We start from the raw sequence: 20,764 nt of genomic DNA on the forward strand, positions 1-20,764 counted from the left end.
CAGAGCAGCCATGATGCAAGCCTCAGACATGCCTGGGGAGTCCTCTGAGACCAGGCATGAAACTCAGATCCACTCCCCTTGGGACACACTGTCAGAGGCATCAGAGTGCAAGCTTGTCCATTAAACTCCAGTGTTCCCCACAATTCACTTGCAAAACACAGATCTAAAACTTAATTAAGAACTGAGCCTAGCGGGCTGGAGGCATGGCTCAGGTTAAGAGTACCGTCTGCTCTCCCAGAGGAAGCACTCTTCTGAACAGAGACCCATTGGCTGCACTGGTCACACGAAGCTGACCCCTTCACAAGGCATTTGACTCAGCCTGGGGACCAGCAAGAGTCTCTTCTGAGGGGACACCCTAGATGTGACCCAAAGGATGAAGAAAGACAACAGCCCAAGAGTTCTGATGGCCTTGTTCACAGCTGTCTGTCATCTTCAGGATATCACTTTCTCACAAAATTGTTTCAAGTGTTAAATGCCACTCAATACCCAAGACCTTTCTGCATGCCAAGGGCACAGTGGCAGTGAGACAGCCCAGAAGACAGCTTTGTTTGCCAGGAATGACCTGGGGCAATCAAGGCCAGGATGGGTGAGACTCAGGGTAAAGTAGTCAGGCTGCAATGGGATGGGCAGGCAGGACTACCGTGAGTCAACCAAGGCAACCATGGAGGGCTTCCTGGAGAAGGGACTGAGCCACAGACAGGGCCCAAGATATGTCTTAGGAACGGGAAATAGGCTAGCTGCCTAAACAAACTGGTTGAGCAAAGACCAGGAAGAGGCAGCAGCCCTCTCTCCTCTCTGTCTCACTTTCAAAGAATGACAGAGATGCCACCACAACAGTCCTGGCCTGGTCCTCTGGGAATGTCAAGGGCAGGCAGGATGGGTTGGCTCAAAAGGAGCTACCTGAGTAAGCTGGGGATCCGAGGGTGGGGGGCTTCTAGATGGGGCCACCGAACTAAAACCTTACAAAGGGGAGAGGAGGTCAGAGCAGGAAAGCCCTGAGGGGAAAGCGAGGAAGGAAGACGGGCAGAAGTTCCTATGCTTGAATGTGTGCAGGTAGCTAAAACAACAGACTAAAGCCCCAAATCAACCCCTAAGGCCACATGTCTGCCCACCTTTTCTCTTTCTATGCATGACCGTAAGGGTTGAAAGTCTCCATTGCCTTTGCAGGCAAATGGATGGAGCTCGAAGAAACCATTCTGAGCGAGGTAACCCAATCACAAAAAGACAAACATGGTACGTACTCACGCATATGTGGATTTTAGACATAGAGTAAGGGATTACCAGCCTACAATCCACACTGCCAGAGAAACTAGTAAACAGGGAAGACCCTAAAAGAGACAAGCTTTGTCCCCTGGAGAAGGGGAAAGGGTCACCACCCCCTGAGCAAATTGAGAGCACGGGTGGAGGGAGCTACGAGAGTGAGAAGGGAAGAAGAGGTCACGATGCAGAGGTCACGAGGGAGCAGAAAGGTTGAGTCAGGTGTAGTTTAGAAGAAAGGATATGAGATAGGTAAGGTTTTAGTTGGGGGGGGTAGGGGAGGAGGGGAGGGAGAAGGGAACTGGGATTGTCTTGTAATTCAATCGTGTTTGTAACTCAAATAAAAAAAAAAACAAAAAACAAAAAGAAAGAAAGAAAAAGGAAGTCTCCATTGCTAGGGAAACCCCTTGGCTCCGGAGTCCTGCCTAGGGGCAGAGGGGCCCCAGAATCTACACCAGCAACCCTGTTTTTCCACCACGTTTAATTCGGGTATCAGAGGAGCACCAATAAATAGTTCCTTCCGCCCCCTGTAATCTTCCTCCTGCCCCAAGCAGGGGCCCCGAGGGCCTGGCGATGCCACCGCGGGAAGCCACCTGCAGCCCAGATGCCCGCGGGCTCAGACCAGCTGAGTTGGAGCCGCTGCAGACTTCCCAGGAAAATTCCAAAAGGGGCGGGGCCGAGAGCTTCCTGAAGTGGGCGGGGCCCCGGAGGCCGGAACGTTCTTTCCCGAGGGGCGGGGCCGATCACGGGGCGTGGTTTTCGTCCGCAGCGGTCACGATGACGTCTATCCAAATACGCATGGCTTCCGGGCTGGGGGCCACCATATAGAAAAGGCGTTCGTAGGTCTTGACGCAGAAGGTCAGGCGGGGGCTGGGGCTCTGGAATAAGCAAGGAGAGAGGGTGACTGGATCAATTCCCACCACTGTCTTCCTGCACGGGGTCCAGATGTCACTGGCTCGCCTGGCCTGGAGCTCTGCCTGACTCTGTCTCCCCAATGCTGGGATTGATGGTGTGCGTGCGCCTCCATGCCTGGCTGTTTTTATTTTGTTTACGTTTTTGCCCCGATCCTTTCTTTGAAAACGGGTTTGACCTCGGAGCTCAGGCTAGCCTCGAACTTGCAAGCCTCCTGAGGACTGAGATCACACCATGCCCCCACGTGGAGCCCATTTTCTGAGCACCAAATGGGCAGCTCGAGTTAGGTAAACCCCTTACTTATATCCATTATGTTTTTAACCCCAAAGGAAGAGGCTGAATGCCTTTTTTTTGGACGGGGGGGGGGGGAAACTAAGACTTGAGATTTTTTAAGAAAGAAAAGAAAATCAGCTGGGCTTCCAATTTAGCCTTTAAAAACCCCACAGTTGCGGGCTGGAGATGGGCAGCTCCAGCTGAGATCCACAGTGGAGAGCACTTGCTGCCCTTGCAGAGGGCTCAGGTTCGATTCCCAGGACCCACATGGTGCTCACAGTAATCTGTAACGACAGTTCCAGAAGAACTGACCTCTATGGGGATGTACATAAATACGCGCTGGCATAACACTCGTACACATAAACTAAATCTATAAAGTAGACTTTAAAACAGCCGGGTGGTGGCGCACGCCTTTGATCCCAGCACTCAGAGCCAGAGGCAGGTGGAGCTCTGTGAGTTCAAGGCCAGCCTGGTCTACAGGGCGAGTTCCAGGACAGCCAGGGCTACACAGAGAAACCCTGTCTCGAAAAAACACAAAAACAAACAAACAAACAAAAAACATGCTTGGCTCCTTTCCAAAGAGTATTCTAAGCAGAGTTTCAGTGGCCAATGTTTCGTTTTCTGACCTTGTATTTTTGTCTCCCTTACAACCCAGGTCTCCAACGTGACATCCTCCTGCCCCTACCTCCTTCATGCTAGAATTGCAAATACGTGCTAAACCAGAATCTGATCAGTCTCTCCCTCTCTTTCTCAATTTCTCTCTCCTCAATCGGTAGCCCTGGTTAGTGGCCTGGAACTCACTGTGTATTCCAGAGTGCCTTCAAAATCACAGAGATCCACCTGCCCCTGCCTTCCTGGTGCTGGGATTACAGCTGTGTACCAACCACCACGTCCAGTGTGTATGATGCTGGGGATGGAACTCAGGGCTCCAGCAGGCTAGGCAAGTGCTCTACCGTCTGAGCCTAAGATGAAGCCCCAGGCTCAGAACATTTAGTTACTCTCCAGTTCCAAACTGGACAGTGAGTAAAACAAGGCTGGCTTTCCCCAGGGTGACCTAGACATAGGGTGACGTTCCAGTGTAGGGTCCCGCCCTGGTGGGAGGGCAGTGTGGCACTGAGCAGGGTGTCACCTTGAAGGCGCAGCGTAAGTGGTCGTGGTAGACTTCCTCAATAGCCTGGAAGTAGATGACACCTTTGAGCTTGGTCTCCTCCTTGTCTGGTGGGAAGAAAGCAAGGGGACAGATCTAGTTAGAGACAGGTGTGTGTGTGTGTGTGTGTGTGTGTGTGTGTGTGTGTGTGTGTGTGCGCGTGCGCGCGCGTGCCTACCCATGTGTGTACACATGCATGTGAGTGTGTGCCATATATGTTCGAAGTGATGTGTGCACAGGCATACCTACATGTGCGCATGTGTGTTGGGGGGGAAGGCGTGGTGTATGTGAACTCCGCTCATTGGGCCCTAGCCCTGAGACTATCGAGGTAGGGGACATTCTAACAGACACTGTGACAATTCCAAGGCTGGGTGTCTACGCTAGACAGGAGTCAGGTCTAGGGGACTACATGAGCCTAGAGATGGGTCAGGAGCCGAAGTCCTGGGTCCCCGAGGAGAGAAGGCATACAAGGAAAGCATGAGCACCAGGGTTCCTGTTTCTGGGGTCTGGGTGTCCGCGAAGGTGGCTCACTGTCAGCCAGGGCCTAATTTCATAGGCATCTTAGGAAAACTGGATCTGGAGCGAGAACCGAGCTATAAAGCTCATCTGGGTTATTGAGTGGAAACTAGGCGGGTGGGCGGGGTGGGGACAGGGGAGAGTAATTCTGATGGCTTAGGGAGGAAGTGACAGGGAGCTGGGTCGTGGGACAGAGTGGCTTTAGCCTAGACTCCAGAGTATACGGAAGGGGTTGGGAGCCTGGGTCCTGGCGGCAGCGGGGAAGTGGGGACCTGGATTTGGGCCTGGCTGCCCTGCTTACCAGCGTAGTAAGCCAGACGGCGAGCCTGGCGGTCAAAGCAGAACCAGCGTTTCCGCCAGGTTTTGATGCGGCCACCCATCTTCACCAGGGGCCCGCGACAGCAGCCCCCGGACACCCGCAAGTGAGGGCAGCTTTCCGGATTGTGGCCCCAGCGTTCCAGGTGCTGTGGGAGGTCCAGGACCCGGGGACCTGGAGGGCGTGGCGGGGGTGGGGGCGGGGGGGGCCTGCGGAGCACAGAGAAGGGGTGGGTGACTAGGAGCTAGGAGTAAGTAAAAAAGGGAAGAGGAGGCAAAAGTATCACAAGTTCAAGGTTATCCTTGGCTCCATAGTAAGTTCAAAGCCAGTCCGGGCTACAGAGAGCATCTCAAAAAGCCAAACCAGAAACAAAGAAAAGGTCTCCATTTGGCAAGAGTCACATCTAAGTCACAAAGTTTGCACTCAGTAGAAAAGTAGAGGCGGGCTGGGGGCTATCAACCTCCCCTTCCTCCTATGAGTCTCGCTCAGACTCTGTCTACCTGAGAGCCGCAGTCCTGGAAGCCAACAGTGAGGTACCACAACATCCTACAACTGTCTGCAGCAGAGCCCCTGGCCATACAGGCACGCATGCAGGCTGGGGACACACAACAATACACTCGGCAGGGCCTGTTTAATAAATAATGTCAGCGGCGCTGCATTCTTAATGAGGACAAGTTTGTGTGTGCGGAGCACCCAGAAGGACCCACTGCCCTTGCTGCTCCCTGGCTCTAGTGAGCCTGGGGGATGGGGTGGAGGGTGGGGGTCTCTGGTAGCCCACACCGGCCTTGAAATCACTGTAGTTGGAGGATAATCTTCAATTCCTGATCTTTCTGCCTCTACCCCTCAAGTGCTAGGATTACAGGTGTGAGCCACACAGTGCTGGGGATGAACCCAGGCCTTAGCACAGTGCTACACAGAGCTCTACCAGCTCGAGATTTTATAATTTAAAAAACGAAAAAAAAAAAAAAAAAAGGTTTTTTTGGTTTTTCAAGACAGGGTTTCTCTAGCGTTGGAGCCTGTCCTGGAACTCACTCCATAGACCAGGCTGGCCTCGAACTCACAGAGATGCTCCTGCCTCTGTCTCCTGAGTGCTGAGACTAAAGGCGTGTGCCACCACCCTGAAATATAATTAAAGATTTTTACAGATTTTTTCTGACTGTGGAAAATGTTTATTCTCCATCTATAATAACTACTGGATCTATAATAACCAGCATATGGGAAGGAAGAAGCCAAGAGAAGAGAGCACCTGGAGCATAGCTCAGGGCACACCAGGTGACTAACACAAGCAAGACCTCAAAACAAAACAAACATACAAGAAACAAGGGAAGCCAGGCGTTGGTGGCGCACGCCTTTAATCCCAGCACTCGGGAGGCAGAGGCAGGCGGATCTCTGTGAGTTCCAGGCCAGCCTGGTCTCCAGAGCGAGTGCCAGGATAGGCTCCAAAGCTACACAATGAAACCCTGTCTCGAAAAACCAAAAAAAAAAAAAGACAGAAAGAAAGAAACAAGGGACAGGGAGATGGCTCAGCTGATGAAGATGCTTGCCACCCACCCTGATGGTGTGAGTTCCATCCCTGGAACCCACGTGGTGGAGTCCAGAAGTGACTCCTAAAAGTCCTCTGACCTCCACGTGTGCTCGCCTGCATACGTACACACAATCCAAATAAATAAATAGCCCTGTGGTGGTGGCGGTGCACGCCTTTGATCTCAGCGCTCGGGAGGCAGAGGCAGGCGGATCTCTGTGGGTTCAAGAACAGCCTGTTCTACAGGGTGAGGTTCCAGGGCAGCCAGGGCTACACACAGAGAAACCCGGTCTTGAAAAACCAAAAATAAATAAACAACAACAAAAACCCAAGAACGAAGAAATGGAGTAAGTGGCCCGAGCGAAGACCGTGACTGCCAATGAGTGAAGAAGGAGTAGAAACTGGGACCCTGTTTTGTTGTATTGAAAGGTAGGAAAACAGTGAGACGTAATAAAACGTAAAAGCCAAGAAGAAAAAGAGACCAGAGAGGACTGACCATGATGGCAGGAACGGAAGGGCACGTGGAACCTTCTGGGCTTCTTCTCATCCCTTCCTATGGATTCATGAGGGAGAATCAGTGAGGATCCCAACACATAAGACAGGGAAACTGCTGAATGTGGGGGGTGGGGCCTGGACCCCTGGGCCTGAGGGAGGAGGGCTGGGCCTGGAACCCTGGGTCTGAGGAGGAGGGCTGGGGCTGGACCCCTGGGTCTGAGGGAAGAGGGCTGGGCCTGGAACCCTGGGTCTGAGGGAAGAGGGCTGGGCCTGGACCCCTGGGTCTGAGGGAGGAGGGCTGGGCCTGGACCCCTGGGTCTGAGGGAGGAGGGCTGGGGTCTGGACCCCTGGGTCTGAGGGAGGAGGGCTGGGCCTGGACCCCTGGGTCTGAGGGAGGAGGGCTGGGTCTGGACCCCTGGGTCTGAAGGAGGAGGGCTGGGCCTGGAGCCCTGGGTCTGAGGGAGGAGGGCTGGGTCTGGACCCCTGGGTCTGAAGGAGGAGGGCTGGGGCCTGGAACCCTGGGTCTGAGGGAGGAGGGCTGGGTCTGGACCCCTGGGTCTGAGGGAGGAGGGCTGGGCCTGGAGCCCTGGGTCTGAGGGAGGAGGGCTGGGCCTGGAGCCCTGTGTCTGAGGGAGGAGGCTGGGCCAGGAGCCCTGTGTCTGAGGGAGGAGGGCTGGGGCCTGGAGCCCTGGGTCTGAGAGAGGAGGGCTGGGTCTGCATAGAGGAGAAGGCTAGGGTCAAATCCGCCTATCTAAGGAGCAGGGCCTGCGGGCTCACCCTGGCCTTGAGCAGCCTTTCCCTCTCTGCCACAGCCTTCTGCAGGAGCCGCTCCATGTGGACGATGTCTGGGTGAACTGCCGATTGTCTAGGTGGACAAAGCAGGGATGGGAGTTTACCTCAGCTGGCCTCCTCCTCCCTCTTCTCCTCATCCCCCTCAAGCCTCACCTATTCCCAGGGCCACAGTTGAGCAGCTGGTAGAAAGGGTGTCTCCCAGGAGTCCCCACTGCTTGCGCAAGAGCCGAGGCCTCCAAGGGTCCTGAGGAAGAGGGCAGAGGAGGAGGCCAGATGTTCACCCTACCCCGTCCCTCTAATTCTCCAGTCAGCACCCAAGCTGTTTTTCCGTCCTCTGCTGCAGCCTGGGTGAGGGGGGGTGGGACAGAAGCAGGCCTTACCTGTACAATGGAGGGACAAAGGTCGGGGGGATCCCCTCTGGCTGGCCCTGTCTCCCCTCCTCCGGGGCAGGCTTCCTGTTCTCTGGAGACCGATAGACCCCTGAAAACACACAAAAGTTGTGTAAGTGTTTGAAACAGAAGCATCGCCCGAAGGTGCTTAGTTAGGATAATGGCTTTGCTGACAGCTGTGCTCTCTGGGGAATGAGCACTGGTGGAGAAGGCTGGAAATTTATGAGGAAATTAACCCATTAGTGGATTCGTGATCTGATGGCATCACTTGGAGGCAATGGAAACTACAAGACTGGATCCATGTGAGAGCTGGGGACACAGCTCAGAAACTGCCAGACAGCCATCTATGTGGGAAGTCAAGCACTGTCCAGCACAAGGGCTCAAAGCATGGGCCGCCAAGCCTAAAGCTCTGAGTTCAGGCCCTGTGCAGCGGAAGAAGAGAATGGGCTGCTCTCACTAGCTGTTGTGTGACGTCCAGGCCAGGCCTCATCACGCATTCCCACTCCCACCCCCTTCCATAAAAAAACAAATGTGAAGAAAAAAAAAAAAAAAGTCAGGTGTTGTGGCAAGTTCTGGGAAGGCAGAAACTGGGAGAACCCTGGGTATTGATGGCCTAGCCCGATCTGTGAGCCTCAGAACCCACTCAGAGAGCCTGCCTCAAAACACAGGGTTGGGGGAAGCTGGAGAGATAGGTCAGGGTTGTTAAGAGCATGTACTGTTCGTGCAAATGACCACGTTTGGTTCCCTGTGTGTCTGGCAGCTCCCAATTACCTACAACTCCAGCTAGAGGGACTCAAACGCCCCCTTCTGGCCTCTGTGGGTACTGCACTCATAAGCACACACCCACCCACCCCATACAGACACATATACACACCTTTTAAAAATTATTTTTAAAGGGGCAGGGGCACTAGGGTGATGGCTCAAGGACTAAGAATACATGCCATCCTTCTAGAGGCCTGGAATTACCTGTGTAGACCAGGCTGGCCTCAAATTCACAGAGTTTTTGCCTCTGGAGTGCTGGGATTAAAGGTAAGAGCCACCACTCTGGCTAAAAATAAATGTTTAAAATAAAAGGAAGATGACAGCTGCTTAGGAACAATAGCAGAGGCTAATCTCTGGGCACCCACATGTGTCCTCTTGCACACCCAAACATGAACACACATACCAAGAGATGGGTCTCTCCGTAGAGGTAGGTTTCTTGGGGTATCCCCTGGAAAGGTTTATCTTGTGCCCCACCCACTCTTTTGTTTTTGTTTTTGTTTTTCGAGTCAGGGTTTTTCTGTGTGGCCCTGGCTGTCCTGGAACTCGCTCTGTAGACCAGGCTGGCCTCACAAAACCCTGGGTTCGATCCCTAGCACCATATATAACTGAGTATGGTGGCACATGTCTCTAATCTCAGCACTCCAGGGAAAAGCAAGAGGATCAGAAGTTAAAGGTCATCCTTGGCTATACAGTGAGTTTGAGACCAGCCTGGGCTAGATGAGAACCTGTCTCAAAAAACTTTTTAATAGCCCATATTTGTTAAAAGTATATTATCAGTCTGGTGGTGGTGCATGCCTATAACTCCTGTAATCCCAGCACTGGGGAGGCAGAGGCAGGCGGATCTCTGTGAGTTCGAGGCCAGCTTGGTCTACAAAGGGAGTTCTAGGACAGCTGGAGTTACACAGAGAAACCTGAAGGAGAGGATGTAATTATATCACTACACCCAAGATAAATGATAATTGGGTGTTTATTGGGGAACAATTACACAGAAAAATACAAAGAACCACTGGAGCGTTTCCCTGCTCTTCCTACCAGATCCACTGACCCACAATAAAGAACAGGCCAAGGAAAGCCACGCCTCAAGCTCCTCTCTTTCCAGTTCTGTCTGCCTGAGGCCATGCCAAAGGGGTGTGGCCACCGTTTCAGGTCCACAGACCAGATGCCTACAGAAACCCATCTCTAATAAATAAAGAGAGAGAGAGGGAGAGAGAGAGAGAGAGAGAGAGAGAGAGAGAGAGAGAGAGAGAGAGATTTTTTAGGGAAACAGAAGTGCTGGGCCAGGAGGGGTACAGGGAGACAACCTCATCAAAGTAGCTTGTTGGTGACTTTTAAATTTCTGTCTTAGATTCAGGCTCTCATCTTGCATAGAAGAGAGAGCTACGCAAAATCATGATAAATATCCTGTGGTCAAGTTTCCTCCTGAATCTTCCCATTCCCCCCATCTGTAGGCACAGAGCAACAACGGAGGTTCCCTCCCTCCCTCCCCAGTGAGCACAGAGACAGCAGCACCTTCAGGGAACTGTGGACGGAGAAGAGGCACGAGGAGGTGGAGGCCACATTCGCAGTAGGTTCCTGCAGAACCAGTAGCTGGCGGTCTGTCTTCTGTGTGAACAGCAGCTGGGAAGGGGAGAGGGGAGTGGTTACAGAAAGACAGGGTGTGTGTGTGTGTGTGTGTGTGTGTGTGTGTGTGTGCGCTGGAGAGATGGCTCAGCAGTTAAGAGCACAGGCTGTTCTTGCAGAGGACCTGGGTTCAATTCCCAGCACCCACATGGCAGCTCACAACTGTCTGTGACTCCAGGCCCCAAGGATCCAGTGGCCTCTTTGAGCACTGGGCATGTTTGTGGTACACAGACATACATACAGGAAGAACACACACACACACACACACACACACACACACACACACACACACCGCATGCACACACACGCAAGAAATAGGGATCCATGAGGTACTCCCAGTACACAGGTGATCTGGCCCCCAGGCCGCCAGTACCAGTCCATTTCTCCGATGGAAAAACAAAGGCCTGGTCACAAGAGGGCCAGAAGATGGTCCTCACTCTCCAGTCTCCCAGCGAGAGCCGAAGCCTGGACCCCTGGGTCTCATGGGAAAAAGTTGAGATTTCAACCCCTGTGTCTTGAGGGAGAATAGCTAGGGCCTAGACTGACTCCTGGTTCTGAGGTCTGAGGGAGGAGGGCTGGGGCCTGCACCCCTGGGTCTGAGGGAGGAGGGCAGGACCTGGACCCCTGGGTCTGAGGGAGGAGAGGCCTGAAGCTCACACTCCTGGTTCCTGAGGGTATAAGAGGCTGGGATCCAGGTCCCCAGGTCTGAAGAAAGAGGACCAGCAGGTACAGAAAATCCCCTACCTTGGTGAGCGCTTGGTCGGGCTCAGAGAAGTCCCCACTACATGTTCCCTGAAGACAATTGAGCTCAAACAGCCGGCTCCGTTCCTAGGAGAGGGCATCATGGAATCTCCCCTCACAACAAGGCCACACCCATAGACCTTCGGCTGTTGGGAACTACCCTGGTGCAGGGAGCTGGGACTTGCAGGGGGTGAGGGGGTGAGGGGGTGGGACAGGTCTCTGGGGAAACTCACCTGTGTGAGGGCCTGAACAGCCTCCTCCTTCTTTCTGCTGAGCCCCCAGCTCTCAGCCGCCATCTGCTCCCCCAGCGACTTGAGCTGTTCCTCCAAGACCTGGATACGGCGCTGCAGGGGACCCCCACTCTGGTCACTCAAGTGGCTGCCTGTATTGGGTTCCCAGGCCACCCTCCCGTGGTACCTGGCCTTTACCGCACCCCCTCATATACCTCAGGAACTGGGGAGAGAGATCAGGCGCTAAGCCCCTTGGACCCTCTCTCTTTTTTGGAAGGGAAGGACCCAGAAGACATCTGGGATTGGTGGCGTCGAACCAGACGACGCCAAGGAAGACACAGAAGCTCACGCAGAGCAGAGAGAAGGGCTCGGGGTACACAGTTCTCTTGCAGAGGACTCTTCGTTCAATTCCCAGCACCCACAGCAGGCAGTTACAAGTGCCTCTAACTCCACTTACACTCTCTCAAGGTCTCCACGGACTCCTGCGCGCACAGGTACATACTTGCACACAGATTCACAAACTCACGCACACAGTTAAATAAATAAAAATAAATCTTGAAAGAACGGGAAAAAAAAAAAAAAAAAAGGAGCCACGCCTGTAATTATAACACCCAAGAGCCTGAGGCAGGAGAACTGCCTCAAATACAAGGCCAGCCTGGACTACATAAGTGAGTCCTCGGCCAAAGCCAGCCTTGGCTACAGAGTGAGACCCTGTGTCCAAAACAAACAAATCAGAGGGACTGGGGGTGTGGCTCAGTGGGCAGAGAGCTTGCCTGGTAGGCTTGAAGTCTTGGGTCCCACCCTAGGCACTGGGTGCGGCAAGCCCAGCACTCGGGAGGCAGAGGCCGGAGGATGGCAAGTGTGTGTCATCCTTGGCTACCTAGCTGGTTCCAGGCAGCCTGGACCCCGTGCAGACAGAAACGAAGGGAGGGAAGAGGTGAGGGTTGGAGGAGACTCCGGCAGGAACTACTTAGAAATAAATGGGTGGGAAGCTGAGCTTTATAGCCAAGCCTGTCTCACTTCCCCACCGGACAAGGCCAAGATTTAAACATAAAGCTGCCAGAATGAATGAGTGGTTGGGGTCAGCGAGGAGACTCAGAAGGTAAAAGCGCTCGCTGAGAAGCCTCGGGACTTGAGTTCAATCCCAGGGACCTACGAGGTGGAAGGCAAGAATGTCCTCCTGCCCTCGACGTCCGTGAGCATGGTAGCGTGCGTGCTCTAACACACGTGCAAACGAAGGAATGACTTTAAAAGTGAAAACAATTATGAATGAAGGAGAAGATAATATGAGCAAGTTGAGATTTCAACCCCTGTGTCTTGAGGGAGAATAGCTAGGGCCTAGACTGACTCCTGGTTCTGAGGTCTGAGGAAGGAGGGCTGGGGCCTGCACCCCTGGGTCTGAGGGAAGAGAGGCCTGAAGCTCACACTCCTGGTTCCTGAGGGTATAAGGAACCCTTCCGCCGTCTTCAGCTACAGTATGAGAAAAAGGAACAGGATGTGCCTTCAGGAGTGGGTGGCTCACGAATGGTTACCCCCCACGTCTGGAACTCAGTGAATGCTTCAGAACTGTGGTGGAAACGGAAGGGAGGCAGGGATGGAGGAGGCGGGGCTGGTCAGGGAACTCACCCTGTGCTGGGCCACGCTGGCCTGAAGTTCCCGGACCTTGGAGTCTGGAGCTGGGACTTCAGGGCTGTCCCGCTGCTCCTCGTCCGCGCGGCTCTCCCGCTCCAGCTGCTGGAACTCCAGGTCCTCGTAGGCACGCTGGGCAGCATCCAGCTGCTCTCTGATCTGAGGGTGAGGACACAACGGACTGGAGGCAGGGTCCCCAGACCTGAGAGAGGGGTGGGCTTGACCCAGGGCCCTAGATCTGAGGGAGCAGACTGGGGTCAGGACCACTGGACCAGATGGAAGAGGGTTGGGGCCTAAAACCCCACATTTAAGGGAGGAGGGCTGGAGCCTAGAGCCTCACATCTGAGGAAGGGTGGGGCCTAGAACCCCACGTCTGAGGGAAGAAGGCTGGAGCCTAGAGCCTCACATCTCAAGGTGCAAGGTTGGGGCCTAGAACCCCACATCTGAGGAAGGGTGGGGCCTAGAACCCCACGTCTGAGGGAAGAAGGCCGGAGCCTAGAGCCTCACATCTCAAGATGGAAGGTTGGGGCCTAGAACCCCACATCTGAGGAAGGGTGGGGCCTAGAACCCCACGTCTGAGGGAAGAAGGCTGGAGCCTAGAGCCTCACATCTCAAGATGGAAGGTTGGGGCCTAGAACCCCACATCTGAGGAAGGGTGGGGCCTAGAACCCCACGTCTGAGGGAAGAAGGCCGGAGCCTAGAGCCTCACATCTCAAGATGGAAGGTTGGGGCCTAGAACCCCACATCTGAGGAAGGGTGGGGCCTAGAACCCCACGTCTGAGGGAAGAAGGTTGGAGCCTAGAGCCTCACATCTCAAGGTGGAAGGTTGGGGCCTAGAACCCCACACCTGAGGAAGGGTGGGGCCTAGAACCCCACATGTGAGGGAGGAAGGGTGGGGCCTAGAACCCCACGTCTGAGGGAAGAAGGCTGGAGCCTAGAGCCTCACATCTGAGGGAGAAAGGGTAGGGCTTAGAACCTTACATCTGAGGGAGGAGGAATGGGTAGAACCTGGACTCTTAGGCCTGAGGGAAGAGGTTTGGGGCCCACAACGTCACATCTGAGGGAGGAGGGCAGGAGCCTAGAACTCCGAGTGGGGGGGGGGGGCGGAGGCTGGTGCCTGGACTCCTGGGCCTGAGAGAAGAGGCCAGGGTCAGGACTCTTGGGTCCCAGTGGAAGACAGGCATGGGATCTAGTTTCTCAGAAGGTCCTAAGAGCCCTCACCTCCTGCACCCCCTGCAAGAGCCGCTCTCTCTGGTCCTCAGGCTGCAGGTCAAGCTGCCCTTGGGCCTCACTCAGTCTCTGGCGAAGACTCTGCACGTGATCCCGCTCCTGGCTCAGCTGCCTCAGCTCCTGAAAGAACAAGTGTGGGCCTGAACTCAAGCAAGGAAGCAGGCAACCAGGACCCAGGCCCTGCTGGGGTGTCCGCCCCTCATGGCAGGACTCCCAGGTCTGCTTTCTGGCCCTGCTCCAGAGGAATTAGCGTGAACAGTGTAAGAAAAGAGGTGACAGCGAGGTATGGTGGCATATGCCTATAATCCCAGCACGCAATAGGAGGAGGCAGGAGAATGGCAAGTTCAAGGCTCGTCTAGGGCATAGAGACAGACCCTGGGAGGGAGAAGGCATGACTGTAAAAACACAGTCATTCTATGTGAAAATGGAGAGCCAAGGACAGTCAGCCCCAGACCCTGCCCTCCAGCAGAGGGCAAAGCTGTTACAACTGGGACTGTGAGGGCACTGAGCTATGCACTTATGGGAGCCTGCAGCATGGATTCCATTTCTTTCCCTGCTCTTTTTTTTTCTCTTAGTTTATTGTTTGCTTTGGCCAAGTGAACTGAGTCTCATGTATGACACTCCAGTGCTACACTGTGAACCACACCCCAGCCCCTCACTGGGGGATTCTAGGCAGGGGCTCCACCACTGAGCCACGCCCCCAGCCCCTCACTGGGGGATTCTAGGCAGGGGCTCTACCACTGAGCCACACCCCCAGCCCCTCACTGGGGGATTCTAGGCAGGGGCTCCACCACTGAGCCACGCCCCCAGCCCCTCACTGGGGGATTCTAGGCAGGGGCTCTACCACTGAGCCACGCCCCCAGCCCCTCACTGGGGGATTCTAGGCAGGGGCTCTACCAGCAATCTACATCCCTAGTCCAGGAGTTACATCTGATGCAGTAATCACTCTATAGTGAGCAGAAGCCAAGCAATATTTAAAGCTAACGAGATATAAGGGACTGCAAGGGAATTTTTGGCACACGCTTTTGTGAGAAAGTCTAAAGATTTTGGAGGCAAACCCTGTGTGTGAGAGGATGTGGTGTGGGAAGAGAAGGGCTGAGCAGGGGGTTGACACAAAGAATGTTGTATGTACAGTTCATGTTTGGTGCAGTCTGACTTTATCATGGGGGTTAGCGTGGAGCCATGGAGACGCTGGAGCCGACCCCCGTGTTCAGAAGGGTGTCCAGCTGTGAAGGAGCAACCGTGAGCCAATCCTGGGGATGGGAAAGAAATAAGTCAGGAGACCCAAAGAAGGGAGCATGGTGACTGTCGGTCCCAGGGGTGAGGGGCAGGGGCATGCCATGCGGGGTTCAGGGTTATGGTCTCATGATAAAAGGGACACCAAGGTCACAATGTGGAGAAGATGGTTTCTTGGAATGGCTCTGGATATGGCAGGTAAGAGGCATAGATCAAGGGAGGAGGGCTGGGCCTGGACTCCTGGGTCTGAGGGAGGAGGGCTGGGGCCTGGAGCCCTGGGTCTGAGGGGAGAGGCTAGGCCTGGACTCCTGGGTCTGAGGGGGCAGGCTGGGCCTGGACTCCTGGGTCTGAGGGAGGAGGGCTGGGAGTCTGGACCCCTGTGTCTGAGAGAGAAGGGTGTGCCTGGACCCCTATGTCTAAGGGGCAAGCTCTCCCTGAACCCCTAAATCTGAGGAAGGAAAGGCTCAGCGCTCAGATTTCTGCACCTGAGAAAAGAAATTTCTAGAACCCAGAATCCTAAACAAAGAGAACCAGACCCCGGGAGAGAAATCAAGGCCCGGGTCGATAGGGCTCTTGGACTGTAAGGCCAGGATGCAGCTCCTGAACACACAGATAGTCACAGCTGACAATGTCAACAAGGCTGCAGTGTTGACTTTTTTGGACTGATCCAAGCCATGACCTAGAGGGATGCTAACATCTCTAGATAAAGGAGTCTTAAGACCAGGGTGACTCACTGAGGTCCACACACCCAGAGCTCATGTCCCTCAGACTCAGTGGGAAGGATAAAGCAGGCCCAAATCTCACAGGGCCTCTACAGCCAAGTGACCATGTGCTCACAGAGAACAGAGGGGCACCGACAGGCACAGGTCAGCCACACCCTGGCTACTGACAGAAGACTCAGATTTTTCTCAACAGTCGTGGCGCAGGCCTACAATCCCAGCCTTTGAGAAGTGACAGTAAGGGAATCAGAGATTCAGAGCCATCCTCAAACACAGAAGGAGTTCAGTGCCAGACTGGGCTACAGACCCTGGGTGAAGAAGAGACGGCAGAGGAGGGAGAGGAGGACGGAGAAGAGGAGGAGACAACACCAGCTGCTTTTGCTATAGGGATGACACAGGATTCAGCCCCCTGCTGCCTACCTGAAACCCCCAGGACTTGGGAGAGAGAAGCAGAAAAATCAGGGGTTCAAGGTCCTCCTCAGCTACATAGTGAGTTCAAGGCCACCCTAGGCTATCTAAGATACCATATTAAAAAAAAAAAATGCAGGCCATTGGTGGCGCACGCCTTTAATCCCAGCACTCGGGAGGCAGAAGCAGGTGGATCTCTGTGAGTTCGAGGCCAGCCTGGTCTACTCAGCGAGTGCCAGGACAGCTTCCAAAACAATACAGAGAAACCCTGTCTCGAAAAACCTTAAAAAAAAAAAAAAAAAAAGCCAAAGCAACAAAAAAATGGTGCTGGAGAGAAGGCTCAGCAGTTGAACATGCACGGCTCTTACAGAGACCTAACTTTGTTTGTAGCACCTGTATTACAGGTGCTGGCAGCCTGTAACTCCAGCTTCAGGGGATCCAGCATCCTCCTCTAGCTTCTGAGATCACACACACACACACACACACACACACACAATCAGAAGAAAAAGAAGAAGAAGAAGAAGATAAAAAGGCCTTGAGAGGCACAAGCAGGTGCTTCTCTGTGAGTCTGAGGCAGCCCAGGGTTACACAGGGAGACACCAGCTCAAAAACGCAGAACAAAACAAAGCAACCATTAAAAAAAAAAAAAAAAAAACCCAGAAGATTTGGTTTCTTCAACAATCAATAAGCAGGTATACAAGTATAGGAAACAGGACGCCAGGCGCTGGTGGCGCACACCTTGAATCCCAGCACTTTGGGAAGCAGAGCTGGCGGACCTCTGTGAGTTCGAGGCCAGCCTGGTGTACAGAGGAAAATGATGACAAAGTCGCTGGTCAAACCAACCTGTTCCCGAAGCTCCTGGCTGCTCTGCTGCGATTCCACCTGCTGGCCCAGCAGCTCCTTCAGCTGCTCTTCCTCCCGCCGAGCGGCGACCCGTTCCCCGGCCAGTTCACCCCGGAGCAGGGCCACCTCCACTTCCATCTGCAAAGAAAACAAGCAAAGAGTTCAGGTGCAGCAGCCTGGCTGGCGGAGGACCGGGCTGGGAGACAGGAAATCTGGAAGAGGCCCGGGGCCAGGAACACCTGCTTATCGGCAGCGATCCCACGTCTTGCAGGTTCCCCCCCACCGGGTCATTCTCCAAGGGCTCCCCACTGCTCACCTGGATCCTCAGTTCCTTCTTCTGGCGCTGTAACTCCTTCACCCGTTGCTCCATCAGAGCCACGCGAGTCAGGGCCTCCAGCTGCTGCCCTCGCAGCCGCCGCACGGCCCCGCGCATCCCCTCCCCCGGAGGGAGGCACCAGGAAGGTGTGGCTGGAATCTGCTCGGCAGGGGTAGCCTCGGGCTGAAATTAGAGAGGGTGTGATGGAAAGGAGAGAAGTTCCCCCCCCCCCCTACAGTCACCAAACAGGTCTGGTCCGCACCCAACTGTGCCTCTGGGGGTCACGAGCTGCCTAATTCAACTACTCCCATTTCGGTCTGAATAGAAGAGCGTGAAGGTGGGGGGTGGGGGGTCTCCAGGTTCAGGACGGGTACAAAGCCAGGAAGATAGAGGGCTAAACTGTATGGGCTTCCTTTCTTTTTCCTTTCCTGTCTTTGTCTCTCTGTCTCTGTCTCTGTCTCTGTCTCTGTCTCTGTCTCTCTGTCTCTCTCTTTTCTTTGCTTTTTTCTTCCTCTCTCTCTCTCTCTCTCTCTCTCTCTCTCTCTCTCTCTCTCTCTCTCTCTCTCTCTCTCTCCCTCCCTCCGTCTTTGTGTGCCAGTGCCATCGGAGGTCAGAGGCATCCTGTCTTGCATCATGTGGGTCCCGAGGATCGAACTCGGGTTATCAGACTTGGCAGCAGCTGCCTTTGTACCCGATGAGCTCACCTGCCCCTGAGTCTCAACCTGTTGGCATCACTTTCTCAGAGTCCCTGGATCGATCTGTGTGTGTGTCTGTCTGTCTCTCTCTCTCTGTCTGTCTCTCTATCTGTCTCTCTGTCTCTCTCCCTCTCTGTGTCTCCCTCCCTCCCTCTCTCTCTGTCTCTGTCTCTGTCTCCCTCCCTCCCTCTCTATCTGTCTCTCTCTGTCTGTCTCTCTGTCTGTCTGTGTCTCTCTCTGTGTCGCTCTGTCTCTCTGTCTCTCTCTGTCTCTCTCTGTGTCTCCCTCCCTCCCTCTCTCTCTGTCTCTCTGTCTGTCTCTCTGTCTCTCTCTGTCTCCCTCCCACCCCCTCCCCTCTCTCTCTGTCTCTGTCTCTCTGTCTCTGTCTCTCTCTGTCTGTCTCTCTGTCTCTGTCTCTGTCTCTCTCTCTGTCTCTGTCTCTCTGTGTCTGTATCTCTCTGTCTCTGTCTCTGTCTCTCTGTCTCTCTGTCTCTCTGCCTCTCTCTGTCTCTCTGTCTCTCTGTCTCTGTGTCTCTCTCTCTGTGTCTCTGTCTCTCTGTCTCTCTGTCTGTCTCTGTCTCTCTCTGTCTCACTCTCTGTCTCTCTGTCTGTCTCTGTCTCTCTGTGTGTCTCTCTCTGTCTCTCTCTGTGTGTCTCTCTGTCTCTCTGTCTCTCTCCCCCTCCCTCTTTCTCTCTGTCTCTCTCTGTCTCGCTCTCTGTCTGTCTCTCCCTCCCTCCTCCCTCTCTCTCTCTGTCTGTCTCTGTCTCTGTCTCTGTCTCTCTCTCTCTCTCCCCACTCCCCTTCCCCCCCCTCTCTCTCTTCCATCTCTGGCATTTCTTCTTTTTGTTTCTCTGTTGTCTCCCCGGTGTGTCTCTTGGGGAATCTTTGTCTCACTCCCTATGTCTCTCTATCTTACCCAGCGTCTCTGTCCCTATCCGGGTCTGGTGCGTCCCCATCTGTCCTCCTGTGTCCCTCCCCCTGCCTCGGTCTCTGTCCGTCCGTCCGTCCGCGGGGACCCCTCACCTCTTCGCGGCAGCTCTCGGTGCTGCTGCCTTCTCCCGCCGCTTCTTCCTCTTCCTCGGCCTGCGGCTCAGCTCCCTGGCCGCTCCGGAGCTCGGGGGGCACCCGGGTCTCCTGGGGCTCCTGGGGCTCCTCGGGGCGCCCCTGAGGCTGCACGGCCCCTCGAGGCTGGACCTCGGCGGTGCATTCCGGAACCTGCGGCGACGGGGAGCCGTCCTCGGGGGTGCTGGGTGTCCCCATGGCCGCTGCAGCCGAGTCCGGTGGGGTGGGCGTGGCCGCGGCTCCGGGGCGTGGTCTGATCCTTTGGGGCGCGGTCCGGAGCTGGGTTGAGCGTGCCCGGGGGCGGAGCCCAAAGGTTCAGAGCCTGGCTCGGGACTCTGGGGACCCAGCCGCGGGGGACCGGGGCTAGGCTGGCGGGCTCCTAGAGCTGGGTAGAGAATTCCGAGTCCGGGGGGGAGGTCCCCAGCTTGCCCCGCGCTGGGGAGTCGCACCCCGAGCATTCCCTATGCGCCAGGTGCCACCCCTGAACCCTCCCAGCCGCCCTCCTCAGTTTCCCCGGGTGGCCTCGAGGAGACCCGTCCCCTCCACCCCCCAGGAGCAGCCGGACCCTCCTCCCCGAAGCTCCCAAGTCGGGTCCCGGGCTCCTCACCCCGGCAGGCTCGCAGTGGCTCCCGCTCCGGATGGATGCGCCTGGGTCCCCGACGCCTCCCCGGCGGCTCTGCGGCGAAACAGGTGGCTTGGGAGGAGGGAGGAGAGAGAGAGAGAGGCCGCCCCGTCCCCCTCCCCAGCAGCCCGGAAGTGCAGGGGGGGGAGGACAACAGGTCCGACGGCTCTCCAGGGAGGAGGGAGCCAGCCACCTGCCCCGCCCGCTCGCCCGCCCGCCCGCCGGCCCGCAGCCCAGGCAAGGCACCCGGCCATCCCGGCCCCTCCGGCCCCACCCAGCGAGAGCCCAGCGCCCAGACCTGCCACTCAGCCTCCCGTGCCCCCATCCCCGTGCCCCTGCAGGCCCGGGCGTCCTGGCCACCTGCAAACAGCAGCCTGCCTGAGGCCAAGACCCAGGAAAACCTCAAAGGAAGATAGGAATGAATGAAGGTGGGGGCCCTCCCCTCTAATAAGCCCTTTGGAAGGGCCCTGACCGGTTTAGGGAGCCGGACAAGGGGAGGGGGTACCCCGAGCTGAGTCAGCGATCTGCCCAGAGACAGACTGTGCCCCACACACGCTCGCTCGCTCGCTCGCTCTGGCTCGCAGTTTCCTATGGGGTGGAGAGCAGAGGCTAAAGGTCACAGCCAGACCCTTTCCTCTCTGGACAGAAACTGGAAAAATAACTGGCATGCAAAAACGCGATTGTCAGATGTCAGGCAAAACATTTGACACACCTTAGCGTCAAACAGCAGCCCACAGGGGAAAAAAGAGACAGCTGTGGGAAACAAACGCACCCAGGACCTGCAGCCATTCTAAATGATTTCTAAGTTTTATTTTTATTTGTATTTTATTTGTACTGTGTAGGCGAGAGCACACAAATACCACCCTATGTCCGTGGAGATCATAGGACAACTTGGGGAAGCAGTTTCCTTCCACCGAGGGATTCAAGAATGGAACTCAGGTCATCAGGTTCCCAAGAGCCGCCACACTCTGAGCCACCTCGATGGCCCACGTATGTTACGACTCACTTTTGTCTCTCAAAAATCTGTATTT

At 55.1% G+C, this 20,764-nt stretch overlaps 1 protein-coding gene across 4 annotated transcripts; it reads right to left on the bottom strand.

Moving 5' to 3' along the window:
* Positions 1–1,719: 1,719 nt before the first annotated feature.
* On the bottom strand, positions 1,720–19,865 carry Phldb3 (pleckstrin homology like domain family B member 3). Of its 4 annotated transcripts, none has more exons than XM_027431168.2 (16): positions 19,719–19,865; positions 19,073–19,496; positions 17,354–17,536; positions 17,038–17,175; positions 13,823–13,951; positions 12,599–12,760; positions 10,976–11,086; positions 10,746–10,829; positions 9,891–9,998; positions 7,611–7,710; positions 7,384–7,474; positions 7,216–7,303; positions 6,426–6,496; positions 4,407–4,630; positions 3,572–3,657; positions 1,720–2,135 (listed from the first exon to the last, which is right to left on the bottom strand). In XM_027431168.2, the coding sequence occupies exons 2-16, from the start codon at positions 19,307–19,309 to the stop codon at positions 2,001–2,003; spliced, it is 1,947 nt and encodes a 648-aa protein (XP_027286969.1). In that variant the 5' UTR covers positions 19,310–19,496; positions 19,719–19,865; the 3' UTR covers positions 1,720–2,000. The 4 variants fall into 4 exon arrangements, 2 of the variants coding, with proteins under 2 accessions (XP_027286969.1, XP_027286967.1); XR_004771219.1 differs by having other exon boundaries at positions 2,079–2,135; positions 6,440–6,496; XR_004771220.1 differs by lacking the exon at positions 19,719–19,865 and having other exon boundaries at positions 2,079–2,135; positions 6,440–6,496; positions 19,073–19,533.
* Between the last annotated feature and the right edge of the window lie 899 nt (positions 19,866–20,764).

This window comes from Cricetulus griseus, chromosome 9 (genome assembly GCF_003668045.3).
Source record: "Cricetulus griseus strain 17A/GY chromosome 9, alternate assembly CriGri-PICRH-1.0, whole genome shotgun sequence".
NCBI lineage: Eukaryota > Metazoa > Chordata > Mammalia > Rodentia > Cricetidae > Cricetulus > Cricetulus griseus.

Excerpts from the sequence above, each read along its gene's own strand:
- Phldb3 (XM_027431168.2), bottom strand. The coding sequence starts at position 19,309 with ATGGGGACACCCAGCACCCCCGAGGACGGCTCCCCGTCGCCGCAGGTT. Across the intron at positions 4,631-6,425 it reads ATCATGGTCAGTCCTCTCTG|GCCCCCCCCGCCCCCACCCC; the intron begins GTCTCTTTTTCT and ends TGTGCTCCGCAG. Across the intron at positions 3,658-4,406 it reads CCGTCTGGCTTACTACGCTG|ACAAGGAGGAGACCAAGCTC; the intron begins GTAAGCAGGGCA and ends TCTTCCCACCAG.